The sequence below is a fragment of the Hesperophylax consimilis genome, chromosome 15, assembly GCF_061612785.1.
Source record: "Hesperophylax consimilis isolate HC1 chromosome 15, BYU_Hcon_1.0, whole genome shotgun sequence".
NCBI classification, from domain to species: Eukaryota; Metazoa; Arthropoda; class Insecta; order Trichoptera; family Limnephilidae; genus Hesperophylax; species Hesperophylax consimilis.
The window spans coordinates 33,768,914-33,787,456 of NC_142850.1; the positions used below are offsets into that span (position 1 = coordinate 33,768,914).

Here is an 18,543-nt window from a genome sequence, read left to right on the forward strand (position 1 = left end):
TATAATCAGATTCAACGGTAGTGAAATCTAAACATATTTTTTTTTACATCATCTTCACACAGGAAGCTTTTTTAGTTGAAAAAAATCCTTCAGGGTAATCTTTGGGGAATCTTCTCCTTGAAGAAAATAGGTATGAGGTGTGGGTTGGAGTCTGGGGGTCAATGTGTCTAGGAGTGACGGACGTTTCAGTCCATCCCTCTCGCCAGGCGTTGGGTTGACAGAGATCTGCTGAACAGGTCAAAAGTTCTCCCTCAATCAGTCTCTCACGATCCGACCCGCCACGCAGTAGCTAGGCAAATGCATCCGCCGCCGAGACAAACCTCACCTCATGAACCCGGGCACCCCTGCTAAGTGACCAGACGTAGCGAACAAGCGGTGTCGGTTATCCAATAAATGGTTCCCGGGGTGGCGCTACCCATACCCGCCTCCCAAATTATCAATAATTTAATTGATTACACTTTCTGTCGATTCTAAAAAAGAGCTGTTATTTTGATTATTGTTATTTTTATAGGTTTACCTTAAGGCAGTGGAGACGCCATTTTGTAATCTTCATAAATTTTTAATCCACATCACAGCACAATCAAAAATACTAATTTTGGTTGATGAACTCAGGAAACTGGATTCGCTTTTAATTTTCGAAATTGGAACTGATTGTGTGAAGAATTCAGATAAAGTAGCTACCTATAAATTAGTATAGTTTAGTTAATATTTTTTCTTGATCATTGTCCATCAATTGTATTTGTTCTGATGTCTTTAATTAATATCATTTTCAACTCTTAGAAAATAACATGAATTGTTTCCATATATTATACATAAACGGCCTACGTGGTCGAGGGGTAAAGTTCTTGACTAGCAAGAAGAAGGTTGCGGGTTTAAACCCGGTGTGCGTGACTAAATTTAATTTTATTAATTTTTGTTATTTCACAATTTATTGTGTAAGACCACCATTCAGAATTGAAACGGTTAAAATGGCTTTAGCAGTCTTTGGTAACCAGCGAATAGTCAAGTACTCCCCCCTTCCACTTCCCCATCTTTCTCCTCTCCACAACATTCAGCTTCACAAGATACCCTAATTGGGGATGCCATAGTCTCACTAGATTCAGACGGTTGGGAGCAGTTGGGACTCTTGTACGGTATTAATATAAAAAAAATAGTTTAATAGGCACTGTGAAATAATCAAACCCACAACCTTTCGATTCAGGATTGCCAATTTGATTTAATAAGTACATTATCTTTAACGTACGTGTGCCACATATTGGCGACCCTCGAGTAAAAACCAATTTGTTGTCTTACGTGAACAGGGTGAAATAAAAGGGTAGGTACCTACTTTTTCTAACGCAGGCATTCAACCGTTATTAGGCGTATCGCATTTACCGCTTTGTGACTTTATGACGGCCATTTGAATAAATCGATGATTATTTGATTATGCAATAAGTTTCTACAGCAGAGCTGGAAAGCGAACTTTATTTATAGCTTTTGATTATGAAATTCAGTTTCTTAAACGATAGAAGTAAATAAGTGTAGTATAAAAATTATGTACTAGACGAGATACTAATGCCGGTATTATGGTAGTCGTACATCATTTACATTATAATGTAAGAAATACGAAAAGAATATTTTGTTTGAAAAATAATAATACACAGGAAAAGGACAAATGGAACACAAAAATAAAATACATAAATCCAAATGCTAAATAGTAGGATCAAAACAATTAAAAAAAATTATTTTTATTTTTATTATTTATACCCGCTAAACTGCCAAAGCAGTTTGTCAGCAGGTCAGTTTAACAATATTAATATTATATTACTAAATCATACAAATAACGAGAAATCACAATATTTAAAATAGATACAGAAGAATTTAAATAAGAACTTAAATAATTACAAAACAGAGCCATGTATAAAAAAAACAATAGAATAACTTTTAACTTACTACAATACAAAATAATAAAATACAAAGACAGTCAGTTGAAACACAGGCAAATTACTCATATTCATATATATACATATCCATAAGATTATAAACAATATCAGTATAAAAAAGCTTGATCTATTAACCATTTTTTTAATTTTATTTATTAATTCGGTGGTGCAATTTGATTGACTTTTTATGTCCATTGGAATCTTATTAAATATAGTAGGCATAGTTAAATATAGTAAGTATAGGTAGGCACAAGATAATAGAAAGTCCGCTGTCCGTATTTATTTATAATTTTCGGAATGGACATACCTTCATTTCTATTGAATCTTGTGTCATATGCATGATCTACTTTTTTATGTATATTGAATCTGATGTTATGTTTTGACATATAATTTTAAACCATAATATTCCTCGAACAGATAATACGTTAACTGACTCATATAATAATTTTATATCTCTTCTTTGTGCACGTTTGTTTACCAAAAGCTTAGCTTAGCTTATTTCGTTTCACTTTTGAAGAATTTTGACATCATAAATGATGCAGAATATATTATAACAGGTGGTGCAGATCTACTCACTCCATTTCTGAAGGCGTTAATTGAGTGTTAAGCATCATTCGACTAGTAACCAATTTAATTTTTTTTTTAAATATTTTTGGTTTGACTGAGGATTGAATCTTCCTCCCCAGCGACTCTTAAACTACTGTGAACTTTTAAAAGGTCTTTTAATTGATTTTTTTTTATTTCACTGAGAATTGAACATTCCTCTACAAGGACTGGAGTCAACCGCACTAACAGCTACGCCAATTCCCAATTGAATAGGCCGACTTGACAGCATGCATTCTTTAATTGATTAATTTCAAAATTCTTACGACAAGACGCAATTAGCAAAAATAAGGTTATCTTCCGATGTTGTGAAAACTTTATTATATATTATTTACGTATACAAGTATACAAGTAAATCTGCCCACGATAGAACAGGCTGCGCAAATAAATATCACGTCGTTAGCGCTCTCCACAAAATGTGCTTTACTAAGTGAAATGAAAGCACCGCGAATTCAAATGCGAAAATAAATTTAGCATAAATTTGCATATGTAATTTTCTGGCATTATTCCTGAAAAGCGCTAAAATTGTGCTTCGTTTCTCTAAATATTTGAATTATATTTCATATTGGAATACCCGTCGAGAAAGTGTTCCATGATTCGAAATAAACTTGAAAACCAGACAAGCGGTAGAGTAGGTACCTATCGATAATACATAGAATAAAGTGAAAGATTAGATACCTATCGATAATACATAGAATAAAGCGTTAGAACAGGTACCTATCGATAATACATAGAATAAAGCGATAGACTAGATACCTATCGATAGTACATAGAATAAAGCGATAGAGCAGGTACCTATCCATAATACATAGAATAAAGAATAGCACAGGAACTGCCATATGGGCATGTTTCGTGTTCCAAATATTTGCCTAGTAGGTGTTTTTATTTCTATACAAAACTGTGTTTTTGAAATTAAAATAGGATGGAGATCTAAGATGTCAGGGGATTGTACGTCAGACATAATGCTGGGCGGTTAGGCTAAATGGAACATTAGTTTTCATTAAAATTTGTATGGAAATTACTTCTAGTGTTATAATCTTTATTCTATGCTTTAATATATGTTGCCAGGCTATTATTTTGATTTCCGTGATTAAGGGATGGTCTGACACTCTGCTGGAAATCAGAACGCACAACGCGAGTGTAAACTGTGCGCCCTAAAGTTAAAGTTTGTATTTATGGAATTCAATACTTAGTTTGTATTAAAGCTCTATGAAACAACACATTATTTCTATAATATTTATTTATATTTGAAATGTGTGTTCAAATTCCTCAGTTCCCATACTACTATACTAGCGTAGATCCCTGGAAAATCATGGGATATTAAATTAGAGAATCTAGTTAGTTAGTAAACAACGCTATCTTGAAGATAAAAAAAATGCTGACCTTTGAAAAATCGCAAAATCTGACTTTTCTGAAAATTTATGTAAATTTTGTATAATTTGTTCCTGTATTGGCTTGCAATTTAGATCCCAAGAAATTTGAACAAAATAAAGAATGAAAATAATTTTCCGTTTATTTTTTAAATACTTAATTTTTAGATACTTTATCACTTATCTGAATTCTTGACAAATTAGTTCCAAATTTGAAAATGACAATCAAAAGAATTTTCTGTTTAACTGATTATGTTTTAGCAAGGTTTTTTATGTAGTTGTTTAAGCAGTCCGACCTTTCTTTGCTCAAAATTATATAATAATAAACAATGTACTTATATATAGCGCAATTTTGTAATAATTCACCCGAAGTAGGCTTTACACTAAATAAACTAACCTAAACTTATTTCCTTCACCACTCCCCTTACTGCCTCCATGTTCAGTGACAAGATCAGTGAAACGCTATGTACTTCCGAACCTCCCTCTTTCCTACCTCATTTGCCTTCCCTCTCACTTCAGCCTTACAAAAAACCCGTTCCCCTGGCTGCAGAGAGTTGGAACCAGTTGGTATTCTTGAGCTACTACTCAACAAAAAAAAATTATATCAGTGATAAACATCACCCCAGTACTCAGAAATGTTAAATATTAAAATTTTGAATGCCGCAATCTCGTATAATACAAGTCACACTCCGTGAGAGTTATCACCCCTTGAAGTTTTCACTCGGAAACGCGGAAGTGTTGAAAACTCTCTAAGCACTTCTAGTTGTTACTCGTAAACTGCAGAGCAATTTATTCGCGAGTGAAATTTCGAAATGCACATTCTGCGCAATGTACATCTCATTACAAAGTAATAACACTGAAATTCTTTCAGTAAATTGCTAGGTTAAGTGCTTTATTCCAGGTAGATGTTTCCTGAAAAGAAAGGAGATAAATAATAAAGTAAAGTTCACATTATTTTTGACAATGTAAAAAATAGTTTTAATAAATATCCCGGTTCATTCAAGATGGTTATTATCAATGACGTTACAATATATATATATAAACTTTGTGCAGAAATTTAAAAGTGCAAGCCAAAGGTAAGACAATAATTATATTGCCCTCGATTCGTACTTTAAGGCTGGCCGCATACATACGTTTTCCGTATTCGATTTCCGAATTTGTTTTCCGTATTGGGAATTCCGTGAGACTAGCGCAAACGTTCGTTTTTCTTCATTCTGAATGTATAAACGTCAGTACCAGTGTTGCCAACAAGGGCGATATATCGCCATTTAGGCTACTCAGAGCGAGAATCGGCGCCGAAAAAATCTAAAAGTCGACTGGTCGCCTATTAATCTACTTCAAAAACATCAATTTTAAACATGTCCCGAAATTCTCTAGCCACCCCCCCCCCCCACGAAATTTTTATTTTCACGTAAAAACATCAATTTAAACATGTCCCACCTAACAGCAAATTCGGCTACTTTACGCTACCTTATGTATGAGAAACGGCGATATTAGGTCAAGATCCGTTGGCAACACTGAATTACTGAACGGAAATTTCCGAGCGTTTGCGTCGGCACAAACAAAGTGTATGCAAGAGCTGCGTTCCACATGACGTCATTAGGTTTTTTCCATTCGGTTTCTCCGAACGCGCCGGCTCGCATTCGGAACGTGCGTAAGGAATTTGTTCCGTTCGGAACTAAAACGAACCTGTGCGGCAGTCAATGTATTTTCTACTGATTCCGTGCATTCGGATGTCCGAATACGGAAAACGAATTCGGAAATCGAATACGGAAAACGTATGTATGCGGCCAGCCTTAGTGCTAAACTACCGTTTTTTTTATTTTTTTAAATAAATTTAAAATAAATCAAATTTAATAATGTTATAATAATTATTAAGTTCTGCAAGTATTTCTGTTATTTTTACAGTTTTTAATGTGACAGCTGTTTCGGCTTTTGATGCCATTATCAAACTGTGGATATGTCCACACGGCGACGACTTATTTATATGATTTTATTTATCCCCACCCATTTCTATTTCTATAATGTTCAAAAATGATTCGTTAAGAATTGGAATAACCAAAATATTTGGGAATCCAGCAGTGTTTGCACACCTGTTAAAATTAATGACCTAAGGGTTTTCTTAATTGTTGGTACGTGGGTGATTATGTTAAGGAATTATATTGTTTGGGTTTTTTGAAAATATTAATTGATCATTTTTGTTTGATTATTAATTAGGGTTATGTTCCATCATTAGTTCTTTTATTTATCTCTAATTGTTCTAGTAAATTTAATCTAAAACTCTTTCTTTCTATGTGTAAAGGTTTAGGCTCGTTGTTGTCAAGCGGGACGTGGTTTTTCTCCAAGAGGTGAGCTGCGAATTTTGAATCAATTTTATTATTTTTATAGCAACGCATTTGTTCTTTGAATTCATAGATTCCAATAATATGTTGCACTGATTATATTATTTATTACTTGCGTCTCTTACTTTTCTGTAATATTTGTATTTCATATTTATTTTTGAATTTTTATTTTTATTTGTTTTATATTTTAATCTTTATTTAGGTAAATGAGAATTAATGTGCCTTTGTATGTGTATTTGTATTTTAACTGAGTTTTTATAACTGGATTGTTTTCACGTAAGTGAGATTGTCTGTAAAAATCTGGTATAGATAAATGAGTAAATAAAAAATAAACACAAATTATTATTATAAAAATTCAATTATTTCGAGAAAGAGAGATAGCGAACTTAGCCACACATAAGTATAAGAAAGTCAACCTTATAGCAGTAGGTCGTCTCATTCAGTATTCCGTGTGCGCATTTAGTGTAAGCAAGTAAGCGTGTCTTGCTATCTCAGTCACACCAATGATGTAATATGTAGTATTCGACGAAAATACGTAAACGTTGCCCGCTATCGTTTATATCGTTCATACGCACATATTCTTTGAATGTCTGTCTTTGTCATACATGGACAGCGTTTGAATTAAGAATTTACTAGAGATATAAGAGTTTATTAACTTGCCACATTTTAACTCGAGTTTGTGAGACAATAACGAGTCTATATGTATTTTAACGTCATCGGCCATTTTGTTTGTTTTGTAGTACCTAACTGCACACGCCATTTTTTATTTTGTTCTTTGGAAAGAAAATATTTTTAAAATTATGCCATTTGACACGTCCACACGACGCTAGCATATAAAAAATAATTAAGCAGTCAAAGCGGCAAAAAGTGTGTGATATTAATTATGACTATAATAGTGTATTGGGGCCTTCCCATTAGTGTTTACATACGTATTAACTTACTTGCTAGTTAGGGGCGGCTCAGTGCGACATGCAGGCGTCGTGTGGACGGAATCATTGATTGTTATTATGGCGTGTGACTGTTTTTTGGACAATGCCTCAGTAGGGGAACTGTCGGGCAGAACAGTGAAAAAAACGGCGCTATATAGATTATCCATTTATTAATATTAAAATATTTTTTTTTTAAATAACTTAAAACCTCCAATTGTAATATTTAAACATTGAAGACAAAATTAGCGACTGACATTTAAAACAGAAAAATATTTGAAAATTGAATTATCTTAAAGTATATTTTTATTGTCAGTTTTCTTTATGAATGATTGCAAGATTCTATTGAATTATATACAAGTCCGAGGTGGATATTTTTATTTTATTTTTGGAATAACTTAATGAGTAAAATATCCATTTTTAAGTCGTTATTGTAAGTTTTGCATGTCGCTAATATTATCACGAATGAATAAATATTAATTTTAATGACAGAACTTTTAAAAGTCTCCTAGAGACCGTGACTGATGTTTATAAACAACTCTTTCGAAGCGGAAGGATTGCGGGTGTACTAGGGGAAGTTAACTAATTGCCGATAATGTTGACTAATTGCCGATAATGTTGACTAATAACCGATAATGTTGACTAATTACCGATATTATTGATTAATTACCGATAATATTGATTGCAACCTTTGTCGTGGAAATGGTGGCTACTAAGGCCATTTTACCCTTTCTGGATTGTTCTTCAACAAAAACAGCCAATTATGTATCGATAATATACGCTTAAAGAAATGGATATGCGTTTTCAGCAATGGCAAAGGATTATGTCTGAATTCTGGCTTCCCTTGACCTGGCAGTTCTCAGAAGAGAAACAGATATTCAGACCATTATAATTCCTGTAATAAATTCAATGTTATATTTTGTGGGTGGCTTATAAAGTAGAATTTGTCATATTCTGAATTCAAGCCACATCTGCTATAACATTTGCAATTAAATGTACGATTCGATTTCAAGGAAAATTTCAGAATGGATTCAAAATTAAGAACTAATTCAGTTTTCGAAAACTTTAACTAGAATAACACTTCTATGAAGACAATTTTGACTCATTATTCAGAAATTATAAAGTTTTGCAAACCAGTAGTGAAAATGATTAAAATATGAATAAAAATCTTTAAAATAAAATAATTTTCATAATTTTTGAACAACTGACTGAATGTATTACATTATTGTTGATAAAACGCACCTGAAATCATTACGAGGTTAAAATAGATATCATTTAATCTTTAAGTGGTGTACCATTTCAAGATTAGAAAGATTATATAAATGGTGTTAAGAGACGTATCTGACTTGATAAAACAAGTAATTCCTGATGTTATTTGGAGTAAAAATGTAGATAATATTTTGATCTCCGATGATTTAAACAAAAAAACTAATAACCTTGGTACTTAATTAAAAAAAAAACACTATGTATTAATGCTGACATATTTTTTTTAACTAAGTGTACACATACAATATATGATTCTTGATTTTAATTTATACCTCCCTATTTGAGAAAAACTATTACAATATTTATCATGAGTTGTACATATTTAATATTTTCGGGAATACTACCATAAACATACATGTACAGAAAAACTAATTATTGCAAAAAAAAATTTACAGAAATATTAAAAAAACAGTATATTCTAAAGAAAATTTTTCAAAGAAACACAAACATTACGAATAAACTGAAAATATTTTAAAATCTCCTACCACCCTCATCATTAGCCGAAGATGTGCAATAAAGGAGGACTTTTCAGCTGAGGAATCGAACTCACGATAACAGGGTGGGATTCCGACGCATCTATAAACTCAAACATATATGTATACTCGTTAGCATTTTGAGATTTTTTTTTGTGAAATTCAGTAGGAAATAAGAGAAGGGTAATTCTAGAAGAGGTCAGGTTAAGTTGAGTTAGGTTATGCAAGGTTAGGTTAGGTTAGGTGGTGTGTTAGTGTGAAGTTAAAGTGTTACAGTTGTGTGTGTGATTATAGTATTGTCTATTTGTTGTGTGGTGCAGGCATGGCGGCCAAGCAGGTAGCCGCGGCGGGCGTGCTGCTGATAGCGCTGTGCTCCACACTGCCTCCCGCCCTCTCCATCGACCTGTCGCGCCTCTATGGACACCTGAGCGCCAAACGAACAGGTGAGTTTCTTTCATCCAACTAATATCGCCATTGGTCAGGAATCTTTCAGTATTCACTGGTTGTTACGAAAAACGTAAATATAATAACAACAAAATATAATCCTAACTCTCAAAATTACTGGCATGTGCGCTAAGAACTCAGTAATTGCTTTGAACCAATTTTATTAATTCAAAATATTTCAATATTTTTATATCCTGTCACGTAACGAATCGGACACGTTCAAAACTCCCGCGAATTCAAATTAGTTAGCTGTCAGCAGTTTACCATTGTTCGCTGTGCGCATGCGTGCACGGTTAGGTTGGTAAACTGCTCATGCTCGACACACGCCGGGCTGACGAAATCACCAACGGCCGCACTCACAATCTAACCTTGGCCTTGTCAACATGTGTGTTTTGCAATCAACCAAGACGCTATCGTAGCGCGCCTAAATTAACGGATACTTTTGAACAAGTACTTTTGAAACCTGTACCTAATTTCTGTGCCAATTTACAATGGAGAACTGCACGCGCAATGGCGCGTTCAGTATAGAAGATAACCCTCCATTTGTGGTTCAACATGTACGTGAAACCTACTGCAAATTCATGTAAGATGATTAACTATCATTACCCTTTATGTGCCTTTTTATGACTTGAATCATGCCTACGTACAAACTTGCCAGCCAGAACTTTAAATAGAGAGAGATTGTTCCTAACAAACAACTAGGAATATTTAGGATGTTAATAATTCTTCTCACTTGTGTATCTGTTATGTAATCGTGCTTTGTGAATATACTTTCATACCCCCATTCTTGTGTTTCCTTTGACGAATATGGAGTGGTTGGTCTGGCATTTGTCCCTCGTGTAAAAGCCCTATTGGCTGACCTAACGCCTGACGATACGGAACTCAATCTCTACCACCTGAGCTAACGCCGATATGTTCCAAGGCACCCTTTTTGCAATGGACCCCTCGCAGGGAAAATTGCGCTTTTTACAATCCTTACCCTTCCTTCATCAGTGTATTTGATAATAAAGTTTTAAATTACACGGGATCGGTAGACTATTTTGTTTATTACTGTAATGCGCTTTTGTACATTATAATTATCTTCTTGGAATGGATTACCCTTGAGATCGGGAGTATTCAATTAAAGCTTTGGTTCATTACGATGAATGTCTTGCGGGACATACGTCCGTTCTATCAGTGATTATTCTATCGAGGGAAGTAACTGGAAGGGAGCTTTCTACCTAGGGGTCGGCTGTAGTCGTAACCATCGGGTACGACCGACGTGCTATCTCTGTCAAATGGTGTAAGTACCAATATCTAGTGCTCACTCTACCGACATCTGGTGGGCGGTATCGAAACGACAACCAAATAAAAACACTACAGTTATTTTTCCATACTTACCCAGTTTCGGCATCAACTTCATTTTCGTAAATTAGTGTAAGGAAACTGATATTCAACATTGTACTGTTTGATCAATTTTCTTTGTTATGCAAATTAATTTGTGATGTAGCCTTTGGCCCTGAGCTTAAAATTGTACTAATTCTAAGCAAATTCGTCGTTATGTAAAACTCTTTCCACGTCGACACATTTTCAGAGAATCCGATAATTTTGTCTAATTTTTTATAAAAAAAGTCATTTTCGTCAAAATGTTTATACAATCACAGAGTTATTTTACAACGACAGATTAAAGTTATAATCACAGATTATACAACATTTTCAAAAACAAGTATTAAAATGAAAGGCAGGTTTTAAACTAATGATGAACAAATTTACACGATCGTGCAAATACGTTCATCGTTTAAATAATAATGAGGTATATAAAAAGATTCGGTGTGTCTTCAATCTTCTCAATCCAATATCGTTTATTTGCCCCTCAGCTCCCATTAAGTTCGTTCATGAGTTTAAATTTCCTTAATGCCTCCAATAACCCTACCACTGAAATTACCTCGGAACATAAACATGCATGTTAACGCTACTACCCTAGAAAAAACAACCTTTTTTGTTTTTAAACAACGGTATTTTTTCCGAGAAACGTATAAAAATGTAAAACACGCATCATTTGGAATCAACAATTCAAATCGCATAAACCTATTTCCGTATAATAATCTACGTGGTCTTCTAAAAAGCGAAACTAATCTTAACGCTTAATCTGAATTCGTCAAAACTAAAGATCTCATAGTCTTTAAAACTAATTATTTTCTCAAAAGAGACAAAATGGAAATGTTTCCATTTTGTCTCTCTTGTTAAAATTAATCAAATAATAAAAAAAAAATTGTTAGTCCCTACCATATCAAAATCATTATGAAAACACTAACATAAAAAACTAGGTATTACGTAATTTGATAATACAAATCCCAGTAATGCCTTTGGGATAAGATTTTTTTGTAAATGCTCCTAAAAAGGTTTCAACAAAAAATGTTATAATCTAGGCAAAGATAATTATAAAATATAATTATTATCTTCATTAAAATATTAATAAAATTCTAAAACTAATAACATTTTTTCTTTCGCTAAAAATAAATTGCTCTTTGTGTAAGTCTTCAGTAGCAAAGGAAATTAGGTGAACGAAATGTGATTTGTAATAAGACCTTGTAATGCCCTGGGAACTGAAAAGGCTCCCGGCAAAGAAAGATCCCAATCTATTACAAGGGGAATATTGAATTTTGCAAAAAAATGGGCACATCCAATAACATGCCTTTTCCAATAAATTCTAGTTATGAGATTATTTATTTATTGCTTGGGATGAAAACAGCTTTCAGAGAACCCAAATAACTCAGACGAGATACAAAAGATTGTCAGATTTATTTATAATTCAGTTAAGAACATTGTTCATAAAGTTAAAGAAAATCTTTACAACGCTACTGCTACTAATATAGATCATTTGTACACCAACTCTTACACTTACAATATATTCATAAGATAAATGCCATTATTTATCAACTGTGAGTTTGAGTAGTCTTATCTTCTGGACAAAAGCAACGATTGTTTTCTCAATTTATTTATTGTTATTTTAAGGAAATGTACTAAAATACAATATCGTTTACAATTTTCAGTAAGCAATTTACGAATCGGAGAAAATAATTATAGATTTCTTCATCATACTAATACATTATCAATATTACTAAATAACGTGATGAAAATTTTAATTCAATTGATAAAATGATTTAAAACATTACTAATAAAGAACTGACATAAAAAGTTATTTGAAAGATATCTTACTAAATAAGCCAAAGAGTGTTCTTTATCTATTGTTTTAACTTTAAATTTCTCGTCGAATTTCGGGATATTTCCAAGGTATTTTAAATGTGCATTTTTATGTATAGCACAAAGGATAAAAAATTACTATTATAAGCAATAATTAGTAGCCTGAAATATCCATACAAAATGGAAAATTTCTCCCGAATAAAAATAAATGCCGTCGACGAGAATCGAACCCGCACCTTCTGATGTCCGGTCAGGGGCTCTGAAAACGCCAAATAATTCAATATGTACTAGTACATCAATCAACAATTACTGCTTATTATATTTTTTCACCTGTAAACAACCAACTTTATTTTTGTAGGAAATGCTTTGTTAGTGCTAAATTTCATACTAGATGGCGTCGAGACATATTATATCTATCTACATTTGGTTCAATTCCCGTCGGCGGCATTTATTATTTTTACTCGGGAGATATTTTCAATTTAGTATGGATATTTCGGGCGAATAATTATTGCTTATAATAATTTAAATATATATCTAATCAAAACTTGAAAAAAATTGTAGAGTATGCAAAATTTTTAAAACTCATTTCTTATTTATTTATGGAATCGGCAAGAAAACTGTGTCCTCAATTTGTATCGCTTTTATGTACTCTGCAACTAGAATCCAGACCACCGGGGCCGCCTAGTAAAATATTCCAAGAAGCACGAATCAGCACGATTAAATCAGATACCCACCTTGCAACAGGTCTTTCCACCATTATTTCAAGCGGAAACATTATCTTCAAAAGCCATAAAACAACACTAAAACAGTAATTTAGGTTTTACACAACCCCGGAGAAGGGTGGTCGGAATGCTAATCAAATGATCTTCAATTCTGGGAAGGTATATTTAAATATTTCAGATAGATTGATAGAACAAACTAATTTTTGGTTCAAATATTGAAATAACCTTTGGATGTTACGCATCGACATAATAATGTAAGTTAACATTTGAAAAGAAGAACGAAACATGAAACGGAGGAATAAGGTAACGGTCCCAACCGGGCATCCCTGGACCCCTGTCTCACCAGGAAAACAACTATTGAGACCTGATTATTTTTAAAAATTAAATTATTTGAGGATAATATTGATAATTCGAAAATTGAGGTATTAAATATAACAAAAATTAAGGAGAGTAACGACCGTTACCCTTTTTTTTTATTTTCAGTGTCTTGTTCTATTTCATGTTTCGTTTAGATTACGCTTTTTATTTTACGCCAATTAACGCCTTTCGGCTTTTATACAGTATAACTTATAATGAGATAAACTATACTGTGAAATTAGAATTGCTTATGTGCCCATGAGGGCGAGTAAAACAGCAATAGATAGTAAATGCGATCCTGTCTAAGTAATACAATATTGGAATGTCAAAAAATGTGTATAAACTTGTGTATAAAATGTATATGTAACTAAATTAAGGAAAATATCAGGTTAAATGCTTATGAGTAGGTATATAATAAGAAGAGTATATTTCATGTTGAAAATATGTCTAAATAAGAATGGTGTAATTAATAAACAGCCATAATGAGCGTGTAAAACAGCAAATAATAGAAAATCCTCTTTTTAAATAATGTTTATGTTTGAACCTGCAGACATTGAGGGAGTTGTAGTTAAATTAATTTCACTGAAGTTAAGTTCAATACTGATTTAAAAGAAATACGATGACGTCAATTCAAACAAGACCTTTAATTATTTTTAATGATAAACTAATGTTTATAAGCCAAGGCTTTTTTTATGCCTAGCACAAAGGATAAAAAATATTAAAAGCAATAATTATTCGCTGTAAGCTGACGTTGTTTAGTGGTCTAGGGCACTTGACCGGCAATCAGAAGGGTGCGGGTTCAATTCCCGTATCATTGAAGAAGAAGATAATACTAATCAATCTAAACGAAACATGAAACAGAACAAGACACAGAAAAATAAAAATATAATGGTCACTAATAGGAATCGAACCCAGGATCTCTGGCTTTACCGGGACAGGCGTCTTAAACCACTCGAACATTGGGATCTATTTATGATTATAATATTATTATTTATTAATATCATATTTTATATTAGTATTTATTAATTGATTATCTGTTCGATGAAGGATGTCGAAATTTAATCGATTTCAGCTTCAACCAGTTGGTCTTTCGGTGATTTTGGTCAATTATTTATTGGATAAATTACACAACTTTTCATTTTCCACTCTGGAACGTGCCGCAATGATACTATATATTATTTCATGAAAACACTAATTAATTAAATAAAATTTACTTACGCACACCGGGATTTGAAACCATGACTTTCAGCTTGCTATGCTATGCAAGACCCTTACCCCTCGACCATGTAGGCCATCATACAAACAAATAAGAAAAAGTGTACGCCAAGATAGAGGTGCTCAGCGTTCCTCCATCTCTGCCTTCCTCTGTTTTCTCTGTGACTAATTAGTTACATAAAGCGTATGCACTAAAAATCAAAATACTAATTTCTGTGCATCTTGCGTAACCCTCGTTCAATGAACTCAAATTTGCTTTGAATTTAAGTTTAGATAATTTTAATAATTTTAACTGTTTGTGTGAAGAATTCAGACAAGCGATTAAGTACCTACCTTCCATATAATATTTTTAACCGAAATTTTATTTACAAAATTGAAACAAATTTTTCTGAAATTCACTGACAGCATGCATATGTGAAGAAATTAAAAATTCATTGGGTAAAGTAGAAATTAACATTATTGTTAGAGTAAGTACGCTATCGTTAGATAAATTATTGCATATTATTTCGAAAATTTTAACGGCAATTATTTAAACATTTATTTCTGCAAATTCAGCAACAATTTTGAATATCTATATATATATATCCATTTAGAAAAAAAATATATGAACGGTTTGAAAAATTTAATCAAATCATAGGATTGTAAGTAAAAATACGTAAGCCAAAATGAAAAAAAAGTGTTTTTGTTAAAATATTAATAAAACCATTTTACAAAAATATTAAAGGTAATTAATTATTTACGGTTCACGTTTTGCCTAACCAAAATTGTTTTTGAAAGGGTCTCTCCAAAACACTAAATTATATTATCCCACAATCTGAGAGTTTTTCAAATTACTCATGACCGCTAAAGTTCATACAGACTGAACGGCGAACAGTCTACCGACTTATTAAATGATTAATTTACCCAAATGGGCACATAGCTTACGCTGAGTCGTTCATGAACCAGCCGCACAATTGAGGAACTGATGGCGTTCTAACTTAAATACTTGTGTATTTTTTATTGTTGTAATAATAATATAATTAGTTAAATTTTTTGGTTCTCCGAAAAACGCATCAAATCTGTGTAGGTGATCCGTGACGTCACCGATGAGCACTCCCAAAAAGGCTACGCCTTTTTTCAACCGGCAATGTACTTTGTGTGGGAGTCGAGACGTTTTTTATTCTTAAGATTACCAGCTTTTAACATTGAAGCTATGTAAAATGTTAGCATCTCTTAAATAAGTTTATCGTATTGAATCAAAGTGTAAAAATGCATACATGACCACACCTGATAAAAGATTTAGTTTAAAAACCTACAGTAAATTATTTTCATCGGTTCAAATGCGAATGTGGATCAGAGTCGCATGATACCGAGTTAGTGAACATCTTTAATCTATCACTCAAATACAAAAGTTTATTACTGAGGACGTTTAGTTATGTATAATAAATATGTTCAACCCCCTAAAAAGAGCACCAATAAAGAAATAAATAAAATTTAAAAAATTGGATTAAGAGATGTTTATTTTTTTTATTTTTTAAGCTATTTTAGAATAAGGACATCCTAAAACCACATTAAATTTGAATTCGATGGATGTCCCTTGAATGTCTGTCTCCAATTGAAAATCGTTGTTGTCACATGAATTGAATGATGATTTTTCACATAAGCCGTTGTACAAATTATTATCAAAAAAAATGTATTATTATTTTGGCCGTCGCTTGAAAATAAGGGCTTTCATTTGAATTTTAGCGTGGTAGATTACATTTCAGTGTCTCTTGAAATCAGTATTTGAGCTGAATTAATTTGTTTTGCGTAGGGGTATCAATAAAGCTTTTCGTGGTAAACCAGGAGAAATACGTGCGGATAGTTACATAACATGTCGTACGGCAACCAAATTGACAATACCACCCGAATACAATTGAAGGTGTGTTTTAATGCCAGTCGCAGCCGGAAAACTGAGGCCAGACACGCGATGTGTTAACCTGTTATATTTACACGTTGTTAGCGGCGAACTTGTGAAATATGTAACGTGCTTTCAGGAAATCGATAGGCACAGCTTTCAGCAATCGTGAGAGGGAAGTTTTATGCTTCGGTAATAATAACTCGTTGGAGGAATATTTTTTTTGATAACTAAATGGATTTTATAATTTTTGTAATGGTAATGACTGTATTTCAAAAAACGTTTCAGCCGTTATTTTTTTAACAGTCACAGAAATTTTTATTTTATTATGTCACGCATTGGGCGGACATAGGAAACAACCCCACAATGATCGGAGGAAGCAACTTTGATCTGAGGAGTACTTATTAACGCATCTCCCTCTAAAACATGTTTCTACAAACCAAGGCACAGGTTATTGGGTAACATTTGGGTACCCAATAACCTGTCAATATACCCAATAACAGTTTGGGTACCCAATAACCTGTCAATATACCCAATAACAGTTTGGGTACCCAATAACCTGTCAATATACCCAATAACAGTTTGGGTACCCAATAACCTGTCAATATACCCAATAACAGTTTGGGTACCCAATAACCTGTCAATATACCCAATAACAGTTTGGGTTCCCAATAACCTGTCAATATACCCAATAACAGTTTGTGTACCCAATAACCTGTCAATATACCCAATAACAGTTTGTGTACCCAATAACCTGTCCCTGTCTGATAGTGTGGAGTACCCACATTCGGTGACATTGTAACAATTCATTTTGAAAACCTGTGCAGTGTACACTTTGAGTGTTCCCTCAGAGCGTATAATTCGAGTCTTTTATGAAGCTTGTGAAATGATGGCCACGCAGTGTCCCTAAAAAGCACAATATCGATCGTAAAGACCAAGGGTAAATCAGAATCCTTTCTAATTCTAACTGTTAACCTCCGCTACCCCGATGATTATATCAAATATTGATTACAGTAAACAATAAAACCACAAACTGATAATAATTGACATAGAATACAGATAATAGAAAGCAACACAACTCTGAGATGTCTCTGCTTGAGGGAGTACGACTACGATCCGTGGCTCTATCTTACTGATTTTCTCTTGAATATGCTCTGAAAGAATCATCTATGGGTGAGAATGGATGGGCACATTGCATCAAATTTCTTCAGAATGATTCGTGGATGGTTTGAAGATTGACTGATGGAGAGCATTACTGTCTATGTTCCCGATGGTTATCTCCGTTTAACTAACTTGCGAATGGTCATGCCGGTGGAGAGAGCTGTCTTGTTTTAAATAGAATCACTTCAGCGCAGCAGAATTTAGACAGCAAGCTTTGTTCTGCTGGTAAAGAATCTACTTTTATTTTTTTTGCCCCCTTACTGATGGGTTTGTTTTGGATTTTGCACGGTGGCCATTAACTATAAATTAATGAGTATTTGTCAGTTTTGTGGGGTTTACAGAGCATTTATTAGTAAGGCCCTCATTGTTTCCTTATGCATCTTTTAAAAACCAATTGAAATTATAGTTATAAAATGTTCTTAAAATTAATAACGCTATTGAATTTAATTAAATGTAACTCTTTCCCGCCAAGCTTCTTGCCTCATTCATATTTATACACCGTATCATATGTGCATAAACACTTTAAGCCAAGTTTTTAATATTTGTTGTATCGACGTACTTTTCTGGGTTATCTAAGGCTATCTATCTGGGCGTCTTCTGTTCTCCAGATACGACTTTTATGGTCAATCCTCTCAACTCGGTGTCTTTTAATCTCGCTCCACCGCACAGAGACGCGTAATATC

The 18,543-nt window shown here is 33.2% G+C and overlaps 1 protein-coding gene across 1 annotated transcript in view; it reads left to right on the top strand.

The window, feature by feature from the left end:
- The window catches only part of LOC149417654 (IDLSRF-like peptide), a 213,745-nt gene that overhangs the window by 11,760 nt on the left and 183,442 nt on the right, over nucleotides 1-18,543 (top strand). Inside the window, exon 2 of the mRNA XM_089640487.1 lies at nucleotides 9,223-9,345. Coding sequence (XP_089496613.1) covers nucleotides 9,225-9,345 — 121 coding nt within the window. The 5' untranslated portion in view covers nucleotides 9,223-9,224. The remainder of the gene's footprint in view (nucleotides 1-9,222; nucleotides 9,346-18,543) is intronic.